This window comes from Alternaria alternata (genome assembly GCF_001642055.1).
Source record: "Alternaria alternata strain SRC1lrK2f unplaced genomic scaffold CC77scaffold_36, whole genome shotgun sequence".
NCBI lineage: Eukaryota > Fungi > Ascomycota > Dothideomycetes > Pleosporales > Pleosporaceae > Alternaria > Alternaria alternata.
In genome coordinates, this window is record NW_017306225.1 from 173,308 (window position 1) to 194,284 (window position 20,977).

General features: G+C 51.1%; 5 protein-coding genes across 5 annotated transcripts; 3 read left to right on the top strand and 2 right to left on the bottom strand.

The window, feature by feature from the left end:
* Positions 1-235: 235 nt before the first annotated feature.
* CC77DRAFT_1035968 (NAD(P)-binding protein) lies at positions 236-1,225 on the top strand (the record flags this gene model as incomplete). The annotated part of the gene is made up of 2 exons (XM_018526979.1): positions 236-337; positions 392-1,225. 2 exons carry the CDS (start codon positions 236-238, stop codon positions 1,223-1,225), a joined length of 936 nt encoding a protein of 311 aa, XP_018379399.1.
* A 706-nt stretch (positions 1,226-1,931) lies between these two features.
* Positions 1,932-3,656, bottom strand: CC77DRAFT_584356 (hypothetical protein). The gene is made up of 3 exons (XM_018532357.1): positions 3,425-3,656; positions 2,271-3,285; positions 1,932-2,218 (listed from the first exon to the last, which is right to left on the bottom strand). Exons 1-3 carry the CDS (start codon positions 3,482-3,484, stop codon positions 2,208-2,210), a joined length of 1,086 nt encoding a protein of 361 aa, XP_018379400.1. The 5' UTR covers positions 3,485-3,656; the 3' UTR covers positions 1,932-2,207.
* Positions 3,657-3,820: 164 nt separating this feature from the next.
* On the bottom strand, positions 3,821-9,135 carry CC77DRAFT_1002249 (hypothetical protein). The gene is made up of 3 exons (XM_018523180.1): positions 8,875-9,135; positions 4,062-8,827; positions 3,821-4,007 (listed from the first exon to the last, which is right to left on the bottom strand). Exons 1-3 carry the CDS (start codon positions 9,056-9,058, stop codon positions 3,957-3,959), a joined length of 5,001 nt encoding a protein of 1,666 aa, XP_018379401.1. The 5' UTR covers positions 9,059-9,135; the 3' UTR covers positions 3,821-3,956.
* A 105-nt stretch (positions 9,136-9,240) lies between these two features.
* Positions 9,241-19,056, top strand: CC77DRAFT_1100355 (hypothetical protein). Its single transcript, XM_018530065.1, has 8 exons — positions 9,241-9,586; positions 9,639-11,121; positions 11,168-11,508; positions 11,556-16,068; positions 16,117-16,507; positions 16,554-17,213; positions 17,329-17,763; positions 17,815-19,056. The coding sequence occupies exons 1-8, from the start codon at positions 9,556-9,558 to the stop codon at positions 18,868-18,870; spliced, it is 8,910 nt and encodes a 2,969-aa protein (XP_018379402.1). The 5' UTR covers positions 9,241-9,555; the 3' UTR covers positions 18,871-19,056.
* Positions 19,057-20,151: 1,095 nt separating this feature from the next.
* CC77DRAFT_901478 (HET-domain-containing protein) lies at positions 20,152-20,838 on the top strand (the record flags this gene model as incomplete). Its single annotated transcript, XM_018533588.1, has 3 exons — positions 20,152-20,323; positions 20,390-20,583; positions 20,695-20,838. Coding segments are annotated over 3 exons (510 nt in total), but the record flags the coding sequence as incomplete, so codon positions are not given.
* Between the last annotated feature and the right edge of the window lie 139 nt (positions 20,839-20,977).

A 20,977-nucleotide genomic window follows, 5' to 3' on the forward strand; every position in this document is an offset into this window, starting at 1 on the left:
ACTAGTAGCTTAGTGGAGCTACATGTTGGTACCTGCAGGGCGATCAATGTGACGCCATCTATGATTAGTGATCACTCACCTGTGAATATATTATATGTCGCATGTGTATGTTACTTTCCAGAACCCAAGCAGAATAAGATTATTATACGAACCGATCACTTGTCTCAAAGTACTACTTTGACTACGATCAACTCTTTGAACTCAACAAAGGAAAACCATACTACGACCTGAAAAGATGACAATCGCTATCAACAGTGCGACAGGCAAGCTCGGCGGTGGTATCTTACAGGCCATCCTCGAGAACAAACTGATCGACCCGAAGGAACTAGTCGTTTGCGTAAGACCACCACATGTGCACTTGGACGAGCATCCAGGCTAACACCATCCCTAGACTTCCTCAAATCCAGAAGACTCGCGTTTCGATGCTCTCCGCTCCCAAAACATCGATCTGCGCCAGGCCAACTTCAACGATGCCTCCTCACTCAAGAGAGCATTTTCAGGATGTGACACCCTTCTCCTCATCTCTTCGCCAATCATCGAAATGGACTACAACGACGCCCCTCTCTGGCAAGGCCGCGAGAAACATCATCGCGCTGCAGTTGATGCTGCGCTCGAGGCGGGCGTAAAGCACATTTATTACACATCGCTTGCTTTCAGCAGCACCAGCACGGCAGGCGTGATGCGCGCACATCTCCGCACAGAGTCGTATTTGCACGACCTGGAGAAGGAAGGCAAGGTGAAGATTACCATCATCAGAGAAGGTCTATACAGCGAAGGCTGGCCCGTAGCCTTCGGATATTATGATCTCAAGGATGATACGAGAAAGGAAATTGTTGTCGCGGGCGATGGCGGCCTGAGCTTCACCAGTATCGCCGATATATGCTTTGGAACGGCCAAGGTAATCGCTGGGTCGGGCGAGTATTGGAGTGGGAAGACGGTACATATCTCCCAAAGGAAGGCGTGGACATTGCAGGACATTGCAAAGATTGTCAGCAAAGTCAAGGGTCAGGATGTTCAGGTCAAGGTTGTGAGCAGGAAGGAGTTTGATGATTACTACATCGGGAGAGGGATTGACCGTGGTCAAGTCGAGTGGTGGAGCAGCGCGTACGATGGGATCAAGAATGGAGAGTGCGACATTGATGACCCTACGCTCGAGGAATTTTTGAAGGAGGCTGGCAAACGCCCGGAACCGCTTGAGCCAACCATCGAGAAGATGTTGAGCTAAATTGCCTTGAATTCGTCAACGATGCGAGGGAATGAAGAGATTTCTGATCTTTTAGGTGGCTCAGCATTCATGTGGAAGTCGTAGTACTAGAAGCTTAGTTGTAGACTTTGAATCAATCGGGTTGCAATGCTCGCCTTTGCAAGATAGACAAGATGTTTTACAAGTCGGTTTAGTGCGAAACGTATTGTTAAGAAAGAGTCGAGCTTCAACACTTCTGCGCGAGGTCAACTACACCATGCTTGCAGGCTACTCATCTCTCTACTTAGGAAACACATGTAGTATATGCGGCACTATACTAGCTATGCATTCTACCAGCCAACATCCCCTCCTAATAAGAACACAAGCATGGGTTAGAAAGAGATGGCCTCCACCGTGTCCAATATGGCGACAGCTTACTGCTGTAGCTCAGTCTAATGGTCTGTATACCTAATTCGATTAGCAGAGGTACCACACAGAAGTTTTTCGCAATTGGCATTCACTTAGGCTTCATCCCATCAAAGGAGATCTCACAGCCGTCGGCTGACCGTGTTCTGTAAGCTTGTCAGACTTGAAGAACCGGCGTTTTGCTCGAACCATGTTATACATTGTTGGATTCAATCTTGTTGGATTGCGGCAGGCAGAGCTCCGATCCGTTACTGTAGAGTTGGTAGAGTATATAGTGCAGGCTGTGGTTGTTGTACTGCGGTATAGATGTGTGACCATTGGGCTCGTGCGTCTCCTGGTCGGCTGAGGTACTGCGCGAACTTGAGGAAGCGACCCTTGGAGGAGGCACTGGCGGAACATGATCATTTTGTACATAACCTGCTGCTTGCGGTACACTTGCAAGCAATTCCATGATTGTTGAAACGATGAGTCTCTTGAATGATGCGCGCTTGGTACTCGACTCCAGCAAAGATGTTGCATCGTCGCATTCGCGGGTAACGGCCTGGTGGAGGCGTATGTGAGTTGTCTGGACGCTATTCCATATATGTGCGTGCAGATGCTAGGGGCGTACTCTCTGGGTTAGCTTCGCGAAATGCAAAGTGTAATGACATGATTTACTTACAATGGAAGTAGCCTTTGTGCGCGAGATGGCTATGCTCAGCGTCGGGAAGCTGACGATTCTCAAAAGGAGCTTCCTGTGCCAAGTCGCGTGCGTATTCATCCAGGTTTGCGTCAAGAGCCAATGCGCTTTGAACGACGACCATTGGATCAACCTTATCCGCATCTCGATACTCTTCCTTGAATTGAAGCAGGCTAAGAATGATGTTGAGGAAAGAGTCATCAACCAGGACACGCTCTGCTTTCTTCTCCACCAGCCTTTGGAAGTCAGCAATATTACGCGATAGTGGTACTCCTTGTATCCAGCAATCCATGATAACAGTCTTTATCAACGTATTGCATAGCTTAATGGTAACGTCAGTCTGTTTCTGCTGCTGCAGGATCAAGTGTGCAACAGTAACAGCACCAGCTAGATGGATACTGGCATTGTCCATACCTGCGCGTCTTGGAAGGACCAACGCCTCAAACATCGCTGCCAGATAAATCGATGCGACTGTGCAGTCCTGAACTGCAGTCTTCGCACAAGGCAGTGCATTGTTGATGGCCCGGATTGCAGCAACATAGTTGTGCGTGGCGGCGCTGAGCATATCCTTATTATGAGATTTGTTGACCAGACCAACCAGACCAACAGCTGCACAGATTTGCGGCAAAGCAGGATCGGAGTGAGCCGTCTTTGCGTAGAAATTGGGCAGGTAATCCAGTAGGGATATGGCAGGATCGTCCACAATAAAGTTTGTCATGAAGAAATTGACACCAAGGTCGTTCAACGGCTGGTACATGATGAAGCCAGTCAACTTGAGAGGGAAATCAGACACCAGGCGTTTTGCCAAATGCCCTCTTGGGCGGGATCTGTTTCTCGGGGTATCTGGATGCGCATCTCGAGGCGGAACGTGGGTCTGATTCTGGGTAACAACTCGGACGCTTTCGTCGAGAAACATAAGATCTACTGTGCTGCGGTAACCCGAACAACCACGGCCAGCTTTGATGCATTGCCCACATGCAGGCAGCTTCTTGTCACACTGAAAATGGTCAGCGAAATGCTAAAGTAAGGTTGCATGCGAGTCGCATCCTGACAAGCGAGTTATACAATCGCTTACAGTACATTGAATTGTAGTTGGCCGATAATTCTAGGTAATCAACAAGGAATTGGGGACTTACCCGACTGCGCAGTTTCCTGCATTCCGCGCAAGCCGTCGACGGTTTGCCCCGGTATACCATGGTGTCGTAATCCCTGGACTTGTGTCTCGAAGATCTTCATCTCAGCGAGCGATTTTTGGACGTGTTTGAGTCATGAAAAGACGTTAGGAGACTTGAAATCATGACGAGCAGAAGTGGAGGAAAATGTCCTTAGGTAACCTCACGCAGCCTCACGCACGCCAAGATGGGCGTGTGGTACGATTGGCTAGGATATTTATGCAAGGAGGCGGCGATGATGCACTTTCCAGGGTCCGTCCGTACAAAGAACCAATAAGTTCCGTCAGGCACGCGAGGCTGAGTAAGCCCCAAATGACAAATACCCTTCATCACGCGATACTACGTCTAGATATTGTGAGTGTTGTTGAATTAGATGATCGCGATTCAAAATAATCAAGCACGCAGCCACTACCAATTACATGCTCCATCGCTTTTGCCAGACGCTTAAAATCACCAATCCTCCTCTAGGCTCAACTCCTTTCATGCGTGACGTCCGTTAAGAGAACATATTCGGCCTGACCTTCTTCAAGCTCGATTGATCCTCATACTGCAGTTTGTTAGTTAAGATTCCCTGACTTCCGGAATCATCGTGATATCTTACCTGCAAGAACCCAGTGACATCTACCAGAACCGTCCAACAATCCACCAAATCCACAATATCCTGCTGTAATTCTTCACCCATACCTACGCCCACATTGACACTCCTCTTGAAGATGCTCACCATACTGTGTCGGTTATCCTTCAAGAACTCTCGGGCCTGGAAAACAGTCTGGTCATTCTGCCTTCCTCGTGCAATGACTGCTGCGTTGATGACACGAAGTACAGCGAGCATGAGTTCGTAGTATTTGCGCAGTGCATTCGGATCGTCGAACTCAAGACCGATGTCTGGGTCTACGGAGAAGATCTGAGAATCGCGGATAGCGGGGAAGAGACCGGCGTTGAGGACGTGAGCAGCGCCAAGGCGGGATTGGCAGACGCGGAGGAGGAGAGCGAGACTGGCATCGTAGTAGGAGAGTAGCACGGGTACCTGGGGTGCGGCGGCAGCGCGTAGTTCCTCGGGGATATGCTTGATGTTGTCGACGAGGACACCGACGAAGTTTAGGGAGACGAAGCTATCGAGGATGTATTTGGATGATTGACGAGTTGCTGCCGCTACGAAGGCGTTAAGCAAGAGTAAGGCAGATACCTTGCAGGTTCCTTGTCCGCTGTAGGCGTCGTCGCATATCACCTCGAGCATGTTGGTGCCGCAATTCTTGATGGCTCCGAGTGTATGGCGACCAAGCAGGGAGTTGGGTGTCGCCTTGTTGAAGGTACCGTGGATATAGCGGAAGCAGATCTGGTAGCAGTACTCTCGTAGTTCGGCTGTCGACACCGGGCTGTAGATGCCAACTAGCGCGGCACGGAATAATTGGGAGAGTCGATCGTTCGCAAAGTCGCCTGTTTTGTCGAATGCAGTCGATTCGAAGTCAACCTTCTGCACAAGAGATTCCGCTAGGCTAGCGAGTTGGAGGGCGGTAAAGATATCTGACGTGTAGGATTGCTCAAGCTTTGGCAGAATGACCTGTAGGGTTTGCATGATGAAGGAACTGCGCGCGCCGTTTTCAAAGTCGCAGCTGTGTACCGCAACCATGACAACTTGCACCCACGACTGGAGAATATCTTTGTGGTAACGCAGAAGTTGTGTGCGTCGGTTCCAATCCAAAAAGATAGCCATGAGCAGTTCGGCCTCTTGGAGCAGCAGTTCCTCCTTCTCTTCGTCCTGAATCATGTTTGCCTTTCTCCAATACTTCATCTTGAGGCGAATGACTTGTTCCAGTAGTGGCAGAGAGTAAAGATTGCTACCTTCCTTCTCTTCTTGACATGAAGTCAAATTTACGCCCTCAAAGAATGCGTGCTGGTCGGGCAGAGCACGCTCGGGATATGTTAGCTCAATGAAGTCGAACAAATCGAAGATGTTTGGGTTCAGTGTTGCGTCTTCACCGGGTCGTATGGTGGTGCCAAGAAGGACCGATTGGATCCTGGACTTCATCGTGGGCATGCTCTCTTTTACTGTCAAGCGGAGTTCTCTCGACTCGTAGTCCAGGAAAGCAGCGCGTCTTTGGAGGAAGCTCTGAAGAGCGAGTGCTGGTGGTCCTGAGAAGAAGGGAGAGTAGTCACTGGGTGCAACTTCGAGCCCTTGTGCAAGAGACATCCCTTCCCAGGGTATATCAAGTGTGATAGGAGTCAGCTGGGGTGCTTCAATGAATAGCAGCTCGTTATCGCGGAGCTCTTCCATGATGATAGCGCTTGTCAATGGGGACCGCCAGAGCTTTTGCAGAACATCCCAACATCGCGTCTTGAGCGCAGACCGCCAAGCTATGAACTGTTCACCGTCGTTGTCAGGATACTGAACACCGAGAAGAAGTATGCTGTGGAACAAGGCTTGACCATTCGACCAGAGGCTGTCTTCGGCGATACGGACAGTATTGGTACCACAGGAGAAGCCGAGAAGGATATGCGCTATCGTTGGCCGGAGGGACACAGCAGCGAGGCAGCTGTTCAAAAAGTCCAGCACGCGAAGCTTGACTATGTATCCGGAAGCTTCCTCGCCAGCTTCAAGCTCTTCGGCGCTGAAGCGCATCAATCCCGAGAGAGACCGACCTATGCGTTCCGCTTCGTTGTCCTTCTCCAGTATGCCGACAATCTTGCTTCGTCCCGATCGTTGACCGAAGCCCGCAGGAGATACAGCCAGTTTCCGTGAAGAAGCCATCTTCTCTAGTAATTGGAGCGAAGCAATAGTCAAGGCTTCATGGCCAGTACCACAGTAGAGTCCAAGATCGACGATAATTTGCAAGTTGTTCAGGATCGCGTCTTCGAAGGACGCAAGCGACAGGTTCGATACAGGAGAATGGTGGAATGACGTTTGTTGCTTGAGAACTGGCTTGACGATGTCCAAGTAAGTCGCTTGAAGCTTCATCACTAGATCCATAACCTCAATGCTCAGCATTAAAGACTGAATGAGTGGTGAGTCGGATGGGGCAGCATCGACCTCGGTCACGTCATGATGCGAAGCAGCAAAAAGAGCCTTGAGGACCTTGTCGTTGAAGAGCCATTCCATGACGCGAGCGAACGGGTGAAGCGCAACGTATACAGCAAGCGATGTGGGATCAATGACCTCATCAACAGGTATGCTAGACTTGTTTGCGAACACAACGAGATTCTCATTGAAGGTGGACAGACATGTTACCATGAACCGCAGGCATGTCCACCGCATAACGTTGCGTTGAAGAGGTTCGTTCACTTCCAAGGAGCGTTCTGCGAACACCTGCTGCATGACGAAGTCAATGTAACCCTCGATACCCGGCATTCTGCGCGATGATCCTAGGCTCTCGGGGAACGGCAGACTGTCATTTAGACCTTCGTTTTCCGGGTACGGCTCCACGAGTGAGTGGAGGAATCGGACCAGAGCGATAGATTCATCATATCCGTCAGCGAGCGTAGGCCATAAATCGTCTCTCGGTGTGGCGCTTAGAGCATTGTTTTGTCTAGATCCAGTATAGAAGCCATTGACCGTCCACTCATCCAGGAGACTCCACATCGCATCTGCACGCGTAGCGTCCTTGCCTACAAGCAGAGCTGACAGGGCATCGTACGCGGCCGCGCGAAGCCCACTCTCGACTTTGTCAGTGCACAGGCCGAAGCAGATACCAGCAAAGTGATACTCTTTGAGATCCAATATCCACATACGTGCAGAAGCACTTTGTCTACAAATGTGGGCAATGAGTCTCAAATAGCTTTCCAGCATAGTTGCGCTTTCCGGCTCAACGATCTGGTCGATTGGATTCGTTGGGGCGTAGACACTGCTCTGAATCGTCTTCTTCGGCTCGTGGATATCGTTCTCGAACTCGCGCAGCTCGTTGAAGATGGTTGTGTAGCTGAGCGAACTGGTTCGGCGAATCTTGCCAGAAGCAGACGCTCCCTCTTCGAGCAAGAACCGATGTGCCGCTTCCGCATTCGCCTCTCCAGAACCGATCGCCCGTAACATCTCGCAAAACATGGCTATCCGAGGTGTCGGCTGGCGCTTGGCTGCCCATTGCAGGAATCCGTACAGGTTACTTTCTTTGTCGCTCCAAAAGTCTTCTGCTGCATCTGGGAATCCGTCGAAAGCGTATGCGACAATGACCATGAATCGTTCCAAATGAAGCGGATACTCTCCAGTCGAGCGCTGGAAGTGTAGTTGTAATCGTCGTCTTTGGTCGTCCTCTTCCGCCTTCAGTTTACGTAAGGTATCGGGCATATGAGTGATGAACGAGTCGACAAAAGTTTGGAGTTGTTCCATGAGAAGCTCCTTGAAGAATTCCTCGGGTTGCGCTGAGTCTCTGCTCAGGACGGTGGTGTCTTGCAACAGCGTGGACAGCATGCTGGTCTTCTGAGGGTCGTACCAGCGCGTGGGGCGCACGTCCTGACTGACTGAAAGCATGAAGTGGAAGGCGCCATCGTTGAGTGCTTTCAGGAAGATTTCAGATCGAGCGTTGGCCTCGTCCTCGAAATTAATGCCCTGCAGAGCAGCGTCCTGGGTGTTGGGGTCCATGTACCGCCCACTGTACTCGGCCAGCCACCAAGTTAAAGTCGCCGAATGTAGATTCCTTAGCGCCCAGTTGTCGCTTTCCCGACCAGCCATAAGCGAGTCGTGGAGGGCGCGCGCTTCTCTTAGCATGACGTTGTTGGATTCAGATGCGACCCAGGACGTGAGTCGCAGAATAATGGGGACATAGTGTATGGTGATTAGGTCGTGTCGGTCGAGAGACTTGGCTCGGGTGAGCAAGGCCTTGTAGTTGTCGAGGTTGACGTATCCGGGTTTGATCATATGCGTGCATATCGCGGCAAGGTTTTCGTGCTGTCGTGTAAGGCTTTGGCGCTGGTAGTCCATAATCTCGACAAAGCCCGGAAGAGGCACTTGGCCAACGACCTGGGTACTCTGGACGCGCTCTGCAATGGACTGCAGCCACTTCTCTACCGCTTCCATGCTTGTCAGGCACTTTGTCCAGAAGCCGTACGCATTCATCAGATTCGTCGTGCCATGTACACCGACTATCATCTGGGCAGCCTCCTGCAGGACGGGAAGACCCTCGACTTCGGAATCGCCATTGTCCAGTGCCGTCTTGATCAATATGCGCACGCAGAGGAGGACGTATTCGCGGCGTCGGTGGAAGCGGATCACGGCGGTCTGCAGCTGCGATCGGTCTAGCTCTTGGGCTTCGCTTTCGGCGCCCAGGAAGAGGGCAGCGGCGTCGAGCTCGTCGAGGTTGAGGGCGTCGGCCAGTTCGAGCGTCTGCTGCTTGAAATCGTCGTTGACCTCATATTCGTTGTCGTCAATCTTGATCTTGCCTGGCGCGGTTAGCACCTGCCTGTCTATGCACCTGCTTGTCTATTACCAGAGCCCAGAGCCTGTCTGCTCGCATCGTTCTTTGGCTTCTTGTCCAGCAGCGTCTTGAGCTCATCCAAATGCGCTTCTAGGTTCAGCAGCAGCCGCTCTAGCACGGGCAGCTGCAGGTCGATGTGGGCGCACAAGTCGCGGTGTAGGCCCTGGAGGGCGGCGAGGCTGTCTTCTTCAGCCATGGGAGAGTCGTGAGGTCGTCGTGCGCATTATGCGCCGGGGAAGGAGCGGAGGGGTGGCTATCTCACGTCGTGTTTGGTTGGTGTTTTCTCAACAATGGAGAGCTTGACTTTCGCAGAAACGCGCAGGAGCACGGACGTGAACCCTGCGACGCGCCTTCCCGTCACATCTCACCTCCGCTACACCTCCGCACTCGCAAGACCCAAGGCAGAGTGGAAGTGCTGCCCTTACATGACGGTCGCATGGTCGCTGCCAACATGCTACGCGTATAAGCAATTACATCGCCTGCGCTTTTCCATCGGGACATGCTCCATCCCTCTCGCGTCTGCTCTTGCTGCGCTACATCTAGCAAAACCTCGCCCAAGACGTACTCGTGGGCTATCCCACTGATAGGCTAACAGCGCAGCCGACGTTGTATGCTTCTGTCTGCAGTAGACTTCTCAACTTATCAAAAATAACCTCCTTTGTAGACGGCTGCGCAATTCTGTGAGCGGCCGCCATGGGCGCCACCAATATTCAGGATGCCAAACGTAAGCATAGAGACGAGGCATAAGAGAAAATCACGCTGACTGGATTGAACAGTTCTCATCCAGTCATCACGCGTAATTGACCGAACGAGCGGGCTCAAGGATCTCAAACAGATCCTCAAGCACAACCACGGGAAGCCCAGTCTCGAGGCTCTTGGGAATAAAGCTTACCTAGCACTGTGCGAGACACTCGTCCAATGTCTGCACGATGGTCGAGCCGCCTTCCTTGTCAGTAAGACCAAGCCGAGCAAGGCTGGTTCGACCGCAGCGCTCTTGCCTCTCTCGGCCTCCGCGCTGCGTCACGTCATCGCTTCGGGCGTGCGAACAATCAAAGCCTCCACAGTTGAGATGATAATAGAGACAATAGTCGAGGTGCTTCCCGGAAAAGTCGGCCTGCTTGAACCACTTCTTGAGGACCTCCCAAAGACGTTGCGAGCGCTCCTCGAATACCAGCCGCACGTCGAGCGTCTATCAAAAGATTGCTGGGACGCGGCAGTTGATTTCTGCATCGAATCCTTGGCCGGCTTTTTCCAAGAGCCCCAAGCCGAAGGTGAGCCACAAAATAGCTGGAGCACTAACGTCTCAAGTCGTGCTCGCACTCCCCTTGATGCCGACTTCACATCTTCTAGGGCGTCTCCGCGCTTGCCAGTGACCAAGACCAGATCAAGTCCCCCAGAGCATGTTCGCGCAACAGAAGACTTCGTTCATTGCTTACACCATCTCGTCAGAGCTTCCAATGCGCCGTTGCTTTCTAGAGCTGATGCCATCCTGCAAGTTTTATTGCAGTTCTTGCAGCAGAGGACTGGCCGTGGAAGTGTGGGCGTCGCTGCTCTGGCTGCTGTCAATGCAATCCTTGCACGCACTTCACTGCAATCTCTCGAGTTGACAAAGCGCACAGTTCGAGAATTGATTCCGCTGCTCAAGGTCATGTGGCCTGAGGCTACGCTGAGGGATGAGATCATGATCAGTCTGGTATATTCTGAAACACATGTCGCAAGCCTTCTCACTGACCCGGATGATGAGACCATCAGCTCTAACTTGGAAGGTCTTGTCGAGACAATGTACAACGACTATCGACGCAGACAAGAAACTACCGCGCACCAATATCTCGAGGAAGACCATCTTTGCTTTCGAAATCTAGGCCCTGCTCGCAACGATACTCACCCTCTGAACACCTGTGCATTCTCTATGGAGACGGAGCATCAACGATATGAGGGCCTATGGTCTACTGTAGCCACTATTGCACGTTTCTCTTTTATGCTTGATGAGCGGAGAAGGTACACTGTCCAAGACCGCAGCGACGGCGAGGAGACCTTCAGCAAACGCATTCGCATTACTCAACTATTCCCTGAATACCTTCGTCATGTGTCTGAGCCCAGATCAAACGCCAAACGTGCAGCTTTACAAGTTGTCGCATTCATGGTACAGGAAGGTCCCTTTGACGAGGAAGAGCTCCAGCCTATGTTGGAGAAGCTCATTTCATGCATCTCTGATGAGCATCCAGCTCATTCGGTGTGGGCGATGATAGGCTTAACAGGGTAAGCACACCATATCATGACACGGACATAGCTGACGAGTGTACAGTGCCGCCCTCCAGCAATCGGCGTCACATCCAACCCTGCTCCCTTACTGGATATCTGCATGGCAAAGCGCGTCTCGCGCCGTCACTTCCATGTCAATATCCCGTGCTGCATGTCATCTCATGGACGTCCTCTTGAGACTGAGCATTGTTCCCTTTTCAGCAGTCTCCGAGACTGTCCAGTCTTTGCTACTATCCATCGAATTAAGCGGACCAGCGCTGCTCACAGAAAGTAGTTCGTCGCTGTTGACTACCATCCTACAAGAACGTATCAAAGAAAACCCGACGCATTTCAGTTCGACAGCAGAGCGAATCCTTAACTGGCTGCTCACCAAATGGACCCCAAGTAAGCACCACCAACCTCTTTCTTAGGCTATAACTCACAGTCCGTAGGTCTCTGGTCTGAACGGACATATTCCGCGCTAAACGCGCAACACTGCAACGCTCGCGATGTACTGCGTGTACTCTACACTTGCCTCGATTTGCCCTTCAACCCTCCAGAACCAGCGACCTATCTCGTACTGGGACCCATTGCGCAAGCCAGAACGCAGATGGGACGGTACAAAGAGTTAGCTCATTACCTCTTACTTCTTCGCCCTACAAAGGATTTTGTAGCCAAGGTTGACGGGCCGCGCAACTCTGCTGAAGAGCCCACGAGCGACTATTCTTCTTCGCCACTAGGAAACAGAATCCTTGATTTTTGCATATCTGAGCTTGACAGAGCCAAACACCAATGGAACGATATGACCGCAACAAACACACAGGGTATTACGTCAGATATGATGCGCATCATCACGAACTTGTGTATCGTTGCGCCAGCTGTCACGACTCTTAGCGACCCTGACGACCGTCGCGTTCGAGCTCTTCGATCAGCCGCCACTGGCTTGATTGAGTCCTTTGTCACTGTACTAGCTAAGCCTCAAACGGAGCAATACAAGGTCGATGCTGTTCTCGAAACTTGTGCAAAAAGCCTTCCTGACATCGGCTCACTGAAACAGGTGCGCTTGAGCGCGTACGAAATGACGGGAATTGATCAGCTGGCTCGATATTTACCTAAAGCTCTTCAACAACGTAAAGAAGTCAAACAGTCGTTCTACGCGGAAGAGGACGACTTCATGGAAGTGGACGATGAGCCTGACTCGCAGATGACTGCGGGTGCTACTGTTCTCGTCAATGATGTGCCTCGACACGACGTACAAGCTGAAACTGATATAACTGCTCTGCGTGCATCATGCTCAGCACATTTGCAGTTTATCTCATTTCTTGCCAAAAATACTCAACTAGAACCTGGGACGGTACCTCCCGACTTTGTAGACTACCTAGTCTCCCTTTCCGAAAGCGATCTTCTCCATTCACGCCAGTTTCTTCGTTCGATATGGAACAGCCACTTGAAAATATCCCAAAACGACTGCCTCAATCTCCTCGAACGCTTCAGTGAAGCTCTCATTGATCCCCGCGCGCGCGAATACAATACTTCGGAAGTTGCAAATGGCATGCTTGTCGAGGTTCTCATTGGGACTACGCTCGTCTGGGTCCCAGACGCCACCGATCGCGAGGCACAAGATCTCTACGACAACGTTGAGGCGCTGTACGTGTACTACGTCAGGGAGATGGAGAAGGGAGGGGTGAGATGTTCTGCCAACTTGCAAACAACGATCGCGGTCTTCCTTCATGGCCTACTAAAGCACCATCCGGACTTTGCGCAAAATCGGAAGATTCCGTCTGTACGCACCAATCTCTTCGAACTTCTGTCCAAAGGTGACATGACCGTGAAATATCACATTGCTCAACACCTGCCAAGGATGTTCGAAGATTTTGTCCTTTCCGAGCATGATAAGATCCTGCAAGACGTTGATAGTAGTTTACCAGGCGATGATGAGGGGCTTGAAGGCATTGCGGTTCGTTTGCTTGTCCTGTCGCGCCTGGCAGCTCAGTGGCACACGCTGTTGCGCCATAGCGTGTATCGTATCTTCGCCACCGCGGGGACCATCGCCGGAGCTATTAACCACGCCAAACGCTGCATCTCCGATGTTGCTCAATCTCGAGGTCTCGGCGATTCGCAAAGCCTCTTTAGGCTCTTCGCTCCGCAAGTCATATACACCTGGTTAGATCGGGGCCAAAAAGTCGGTCGCATTCCTTTCCAGATTTTTGGTTATGCTTCGCTCCCGGACCTTCTCTGTGACATTGAAGCCGAGGTGGTGGGTCAAGCCATTATGTTTGGTCGCAAGGACGAGGTAGACTTCCTGGCTGATCATCTAGAGATATCAGCACAAGAACTGTTGTCGAGAAACATTGGCAAGGCAGCTGCGTACACCATCGCATGGGACACTTGCAGAGGTTCCGCTCGGAACAGAGCTGACTCCAGCTTCGGCAACCTTCTGAAAGATATGGTTGGTAGCGACAAATACTACGGCCTGATCCAGAAGCATTTCCCTCAAATTCTGGGTCATATGTTCCAGACTATCGATCATGAAGAACGTCTCCCAAAGTCGCTAGACAAGAAACCAGCATTCAATCCCGCAGCAGCAGTACTGGCCGAGATTGCTGAAATTAGTCAGTCCGCGCAAGGTCTTAATATAGGCATCGAGCCATCCTTCTCCGCCTTTTACCTGCCAGATCAGCTCGAGCGTTTATGTAGACGGACAGGTGATAGACCAGCTGGCTTCTGGTCTCCAAGCACCTACACATATGTGATGCGCTCTCTGCTTGATCGGATTCATCCGGCTCTCGGCTCGCTCTATGCCCGATCGATGATCCGCAAGATCCGAATCATTGTTGCGCTGGCCGGATCTGTAGCTCTTGAAGGCTATCCGTTACAAATGACGCTCCAGTCCCTGCGCCCTTTCCTCACCGATATGCAATGCGCGGAGGATACGGTGGGCATCATGCAGTATCTTTTTGAACACGGCGCCCAGTACCTTCGCCAACAGCTTAGCTTCGTCACAGGTATCGGCCTGTCAATTCTAATTTCTCTCCGAGTGTTTCTGGGCTCCTCTCAAGAAAGTACCACACAACAGTCCCAACATGTGGCGACCATGAACGCAGCCAATAGGTTTCATACGTGGCTTACCGAGTACCTCAAGGCTCATGCTCAGGCAATCACGGGTACAGAACGGTCCTCTGCCATCAAAGCCTTCAAATCCATCACCATTGCGGCTTCTCAGGTTACCGCCGAAGGTAATTCAATTCGAGGTAGCGAAGAAAGCAAGCTCCTGTTAGAGATACTAGACGACGTGCGATTAGGACGCAAACTGTTGAACAAGACGTCGCGAGATGTTGCTTTGGACTTGCTTTGCCAGAACTTTCGCCCCGCTTCAAATGCCCGAGACGATGTGCTTGGGTTGGACCACGACGCGGCAGAATATGCACCCTTAGTCTGGGAATCTTGTCGCAGAAGTAAAGTGGGTCACGGCTATTTGCTGTGGACGGCACGAGTCTTGGGTAGAGCGTATAGCGCTTACGGTGAGGTCAAGCAAAGTTCGGCCCAGGCCCGACCCTGGTCATCGTCAATCCAAACTTCAAAGTCTGTTCCTGGAAAATCATCAAGGGAAGCTATTGTGAACGAGGTCATCGACTTGTTCTATAGCGACGATCGCAGTGAGGTCAGCCTAGCAGAGGACGCTGTGAGACGTCTGATCTCTCGCTTAGATCCTGAGTCGCCGTACATGAAGGAGATGCAGCGAGTCATCCCAGAGGCCATAGGTAAAGCGCTTGTATACAAGCCACCAGAGCCGGACAACACTTCGCAACCCGTGGCAGATGGTTTGCGCGAAGCTGTATCAACTACGCCGGTGAAGCCAGTATCTGACTGGATTAGAGACCTGACGATGGCCCTTTGCAGAGTCGCATTTGATGACCCCATTCTCGGTGCGCTTCCAGATTTGCTTCGTGGTATCAATCACATGGCGGAGAAGTTGTTACCCTATATCCTTCATCTCGTGTTACTAGACGAATACGAAGAACAACGCGACGTTCACGACATCGTCTCCAAGTCGATGGCAACTTGGTTCCGTGAGTGCGGCCCAGCTACTATCTCACACGTTCGTATCCTTATACAGTCTATCCTCTATCTGCGGAGTCAACCAGTTCCAAAAGAGGTCACCAGAGTGGAACGAGACAAGTGGTTAGATGTAGACTATCTCGAGGCTTCACAGGCCGCGAACAACAGTGGCATGTTCAGGACTGCACTTTTGTTTGCAGAGACCTCTTCCGGTCAGCCGATAATCAAGAGCACTACAAGGAGATCATCTGTTAAAGTCGATCCTCCAAAGGTGCCTCTTCAACTACAGCTTTCGATCTACAAGAATCTCGACGAACCCGACTCGTTTTACGGAGTGGACCGTGGCTCTAGTCTTCTGTCAGTGCTTGATCGCCTTGACTACGAGGGGGATGGTGTGAAAAGCCTTCTTTTCCGCGGTGCTCGCCTTGACAGTCAGATGCGCCGACGCAACGAATTTGAAGCGGAAGACTCTCGTGGCACTGTCAAGTCTCTCATCATGCTAAACATGAACAGTGTCACGCACTCTTTGCTCTCCAACGACCAATTTCGTGACGCTGGAGACGATGTAGTGGAGAGTACACTTCATACCGCACGGAAACTGGGCCAGTGGGACATTAAGGCACCCGAACTCAATCATACTGAGGCAAGTACCTTGTTCAAAGCTTTCCAAGGCCTGAATTTTGCGAAGAGTGCGGCAGAAGCTCAAGAGAATTTCGACCGCCAGTTACAAGCCACCATGAACTTCCTCTGTGGGAAGGACAGCTCGGCGATATCTACGAAGATTCGGCTGCGAACGCTTGGAGCACTCACAGAGGCAGACGAGGTGATCAAGGCTGAGCGATCAGAGCACTTGATGGATATTTGGGATCGAATGAAGGCACGAGAGAAGTGGATGCGCGCTGGCGAGTAAGTACCCTGCACACCTTGTAAAGTCTGTCCACTCACTATGGCTAGGTTCAACGACGTGCGCCAGCTCTTATCATGTCGTGAAACGCTGTTCAACGTAATCGGAACGAACGTTGCTCTTGTCGACTCATTACATACCCGAACTGCAACTATACGGGGTATGGAGGTAGAAGCCTTGGTTTCCTCGTCCAGTCTTTGCAGGAAGCACGGTGCGCTCCAAGAGTCGCTCGCGAGCGTTACCTATCTTTCAGATATTGTACCAGAATGCAAAGCTGTTGGTCTGGATATTGAGGCTACGGCTCAGCATGAGGTCGCAAACGTACTCTGGGAACAAGGCGAGACCGAAATCTCGATAAGAATGCGTCAGCACTTGATCGACCATGCCGACTTCGATTCACAGAACATTGACCTGAGCTTGCCAGTATTGCTGGCTCGACTGGTAAGGAGCGGAAGTTCCTAGTGTTTCTTTTTACTAACGAATCTAGGGTCACCACCTTGCTGAAGCACGCCTTGCCAAACCGGACGCGATCATGGAGGAGTATTTGCAACCAGCGATTCGCGAACTGAAAGGCCAAAAGGAGGGCTTAGGCCCGGGCCAGGTTTTCCACGAGTTTGCTCTGTTCTGCGACAAGCAACTACAGAGCTCTGAAGCCGCCGAAGACATGAACCGCATCAAGACAGTGATGGACAGAAAGCTGCAAGAGTACCACGACTTTGCCAAGCTATCCAAGACCGACAAGAGTAAAGGGATGCGTGAGACTTACCATCGAAACGCTCGTCGCGCCAAGACCTGGTACGATCTCGACAATGCGGAATACGAAAGGATGCGCAAAGGCCGCGAGCAGTTCTTACGCCAATGTCTTGAGAACTACTTGCTTTCCCTTCTCGCTAGTGACGAATACAACCACGATGCGCTCAGGGTGTTCTCCTTGTGGCTGGAGTACTCTGACACTCCACTAGCGAACCAAGCTGTCAAGGCTTATCTTAAAGATGTGCCTAGCGGGAAGTTTGCGTTGTTGATGAACCAGCTGTCGTCACGTTTACAAGCTGAAGAGAACGACTTTCAGCACTTGTTGATGGAGCTAGTCTTCCGTATATGCGTCGATCACCCATTTCATGGTATGCACCAGATTTTCGCCATTCAGGTAAGTTTTGCCATGTTCAAATGTCTATACAAGCAGCTTCAAGGCAGGGTCTACCACCTTCCTGCTCTTGTGATAGGCAGATCTGCCAACGTACTTTGCGCTAACAACAAGGTAGATGAAGGTAGCCGCTACCTCTAGAGAAGATGTCGTCCGAGCCAAAGATGAATCCGCGAAATCTCGTCAAAAGGCCGCAGGTGGGCTTGCAACAGCGCTCAGCACTGACAAGAGAGGCCGCTCGTATTGGAGCTCAATCTTCCAGTCTAACGAAGTATACCACCATCTTGCGATGTTCAAAGGCGAGAAAGAAAGCACTCAACAAGGCCGGGAGCTGCCGCTCGATCGGTACAAAGAATCACGGGAGCTGGTGAGCAAGATACCAAAGCTCAATGTTCCACCTGCTACGCTTCAGATTGAAGTTCGACCCAACATGAATTACAGTGATCTACCAAGGATCGCAGGCTTCAAGTCGACTATGACGATCGCGAATGGACTTAGTGCGCCAAAAGTCATTACTGCTAAGGGCACTGATGGCAGACCGTACAAGCAACTGGTAAGCAACGAAATTGGTTCATGAACAAAATGTGTATGCTGATCATTTTAGTTTAAATCTGGAAACGACGACCTCCGTCAAGACGCAATCATGGAGCAAGTTTTCGACCAAGTATCACGCTTACTAAAGAATCATACCGCAACGCGCATACGCAACCTCGGCATTCGTACATACAAAGTCTTGCCGCTCTCGACGCGTTCTGGTCTCATGGAGTTTGTCCAGAACACAGTCCCACTGCATCTCTGGGTCATGCCAGCTCACGAGAAGTATTATCCAAGTGACTACAAGCCAGAGAAGTGTCGCAAGGAAATCGGCGCATGCCAACAAGACTCACTCACAACGCGTGTGAAAGTGTGGCAGAAGATAGCAGATAACTTTCACCCTGTTATGCGCTACTTCCTGCTCGAACGCTTCGAGGATCCAGACGAATGGTTCGAGCGCCGTCTAGCCTACACGCGGTCCACAGCCGCCATATCCATCCTTGGCCACGTTCTCGGCTTAGGCGACCGGCATTGTCATAATATCCTCCTTGACGAAAAGACGGGTGAAGTAGTGCACATTGATCTTGGTGTGAGCTTCGAAGCCGGTCGTGTGTTACCGGTACCGGAAGTCGTGCCGTTCCGACTCACCCGGGACCTGGTGGACGGTATGGGCTATACGAAGACGGAGGGTGTGTTCCGTCGCTGCTGCGAGTTCACCATGGACACACTACGCGAGGAACGGGAATCCATCATGACGCTACTCAACGTCCTGCGATACGATCCCCTCGTCAACTGGAGCGTTACGCCTACCAAGGCGAAGCGCATGCAAGAAGCCAATCAAGAAACTGCCGGTGCGAATGGCACGGCTCGCTCAACGACTGTCGCGCCGGGAGGTACGCCTGCGCCGTCGGGCCAGGAGGAAACGGCAGCGGGTACGGTGCATGAGAGTAACAAGAAGAGGGAGAAGGAAGAGCAGGCTGGTGAGGCTGGCAGAGCGTTGAGTGTGGTGGAGAAGAAGTTGAGCAAGACGCTGAGTACCAAGGCGACGGTGAATGAGCTCATTCAGCAGGCTACTGATGAGAAGAATCTGGCTGTGCTGTATATGGGGTGGGCTAGTTACGCGTAGCTGGGGCAATGGGCCTAGGGGCATTTGCAGTGGTTTGTTGGTTAATAATGATGGTGCAAAAGTTCGTGTACACCTTTGGAGTACTTTTCTGTGGCGGTGTGAATTGCGCGTCACAATTATTCGGTTGCCGCAGGACCTGACACATATCTGTTATGTCTAAATTGTAGAAGCCATGTTCTATCCGTGGTAGACTTGGTGGGCTTGCACGTGACGGCCACTTCAACCACTTCGACATCAGAGTGGACACTGCACCACACATGTGCTGTTGATACAAAGCGAGCTCAGGCTCTCCATCGTGGTGCGATACTTATATGTGACAGGTATCAGTGCTTAGCTGGATAACTTCGTGTCCAAGACATCATGAACACAGTGACATTTATCCGATTCAAAATAATCGCGGTCGAATCAGCGAGTGGAGCGCGAGCATTAAAAATAGGCACAGCCACATCCTTGATATCGAGAAGCACTAGTCCCAATAGCTTCACTTCCTTGATAGGCAACCTACAAAAAGGCTGTTGATCACAGCTGAAAGCAAAGAATCGCGAACACAGGGATGCAGAGGCAGCTGCCCACCCACGTACGTAATGATTACCTATTCGGGCAGTTTCTAAAAAAAAGTGTTGATTACAGTACGTGAAGAGATGAACAACTGCAGGTAAATTGCAATGATGCTGACTGGCTGGCTGGGAGCTGCTCCAGCACCAGACTCCAATAAGCTAGCGATCTGCGACTGGTGCACGGCTAAGATGATTGGGGTAAAACGTCACTTTGGACCGTCGTGGAACGGATCAGACTGCCCCGCCGCACAAGACGGCTTCCTGTTCAAGTAACTCTGAGATCTGCGCTGCTGGACGCAGTCGCGTACCCTGAGCAGCGTTCTCAGTTGTTGGCATGCAGTCTGTCCACGACGATAGACGCCAAGTTGCTTGATGAGGCGAACAATGCAGATGTATGAGGATGATTGGACGAGTCGTACAACTCCGCCACCCAGCTGCAGGTTCACCGGTTCTGTAATCAAAAACTTAAAGGTAGCCTTGTGACACTCACCAGCCTCTCACAACTGTTCTGCTGATTCTTTCCGATAACTTGATCAAGAAAATGAGTAACCTACCAGACGCTTTCTCATACCAACCGCTATCTAATCCTCCACTTTCCGAGTCTGAGCCTGAGCCTTCCGAGACGTCGCTTTCCGAGTCGTCGCTTTCCGAATCTTCGTCTGATCGACTCGGAGATATATCGACTGAAAATTCCACAGATCCATGTACTCGAGACATTAAAACTCGACTCATATACTTGCATCCAGGTGGCTTCGATGATGATATATATTGTACAATTTACCATGCCAATATCCTGGAAAAGCTGCCTCAAACAGAGTATACTGCATTGTCATACGTATGGGGCGATGCTAAACACACAAAACCCATTCAACTTGGTTACCATCAAATTCCGACGAGTGGAACTGCTGATACATGGCCATCTGCCTCAGCCCCGGGGGCATGTTGCTACAAGCTATTCCAAGTTACGAAAAATCTGGAGAAAGCATTACGACACCTACGAGATCGTGCTTCAGAGCGCATACTTTGGGTCGATGCTATTTGTATCAACCAGTCTGATGAGGAAGAAAAGCTTTCACAAGTACAATCGATGGGCGATGTGTACAGAAATGCCGTGGAGGTACGGATCTGGCTAGGTTCTCTCAAAGACGTGCAGGAGGTAATTAAAGAAGATACAAAATTCGTCTTGAGTTGTGAAAGAAGAGGTATCGAGATGGCCCTACTCGCAGCCAAGAACTACGTTATGGATGACGACCGCCCGCTCGGCCAGGAAGCGAACGATGAACAATTTCCGAATGAACTACAAGCTCTCGGAATACGGATCATAGCTATGCAACCCTGGTGGCGACGTGTGTGGGTTATCCAGGAAGCCACACTTCCAAAAGAGGACCCAATCATGCAATGTGGCAATATACAAGTCAGATACCGCAAATTCCTGAGAATGACCAAACATTGCATGTTTCGAGATGCGCCATCAATATTTTCCCAAACCCAGATATCCCTCCTTGTCCATGGCATGTTCCACGCGGATTATGTACCGTCCGAAACATCAA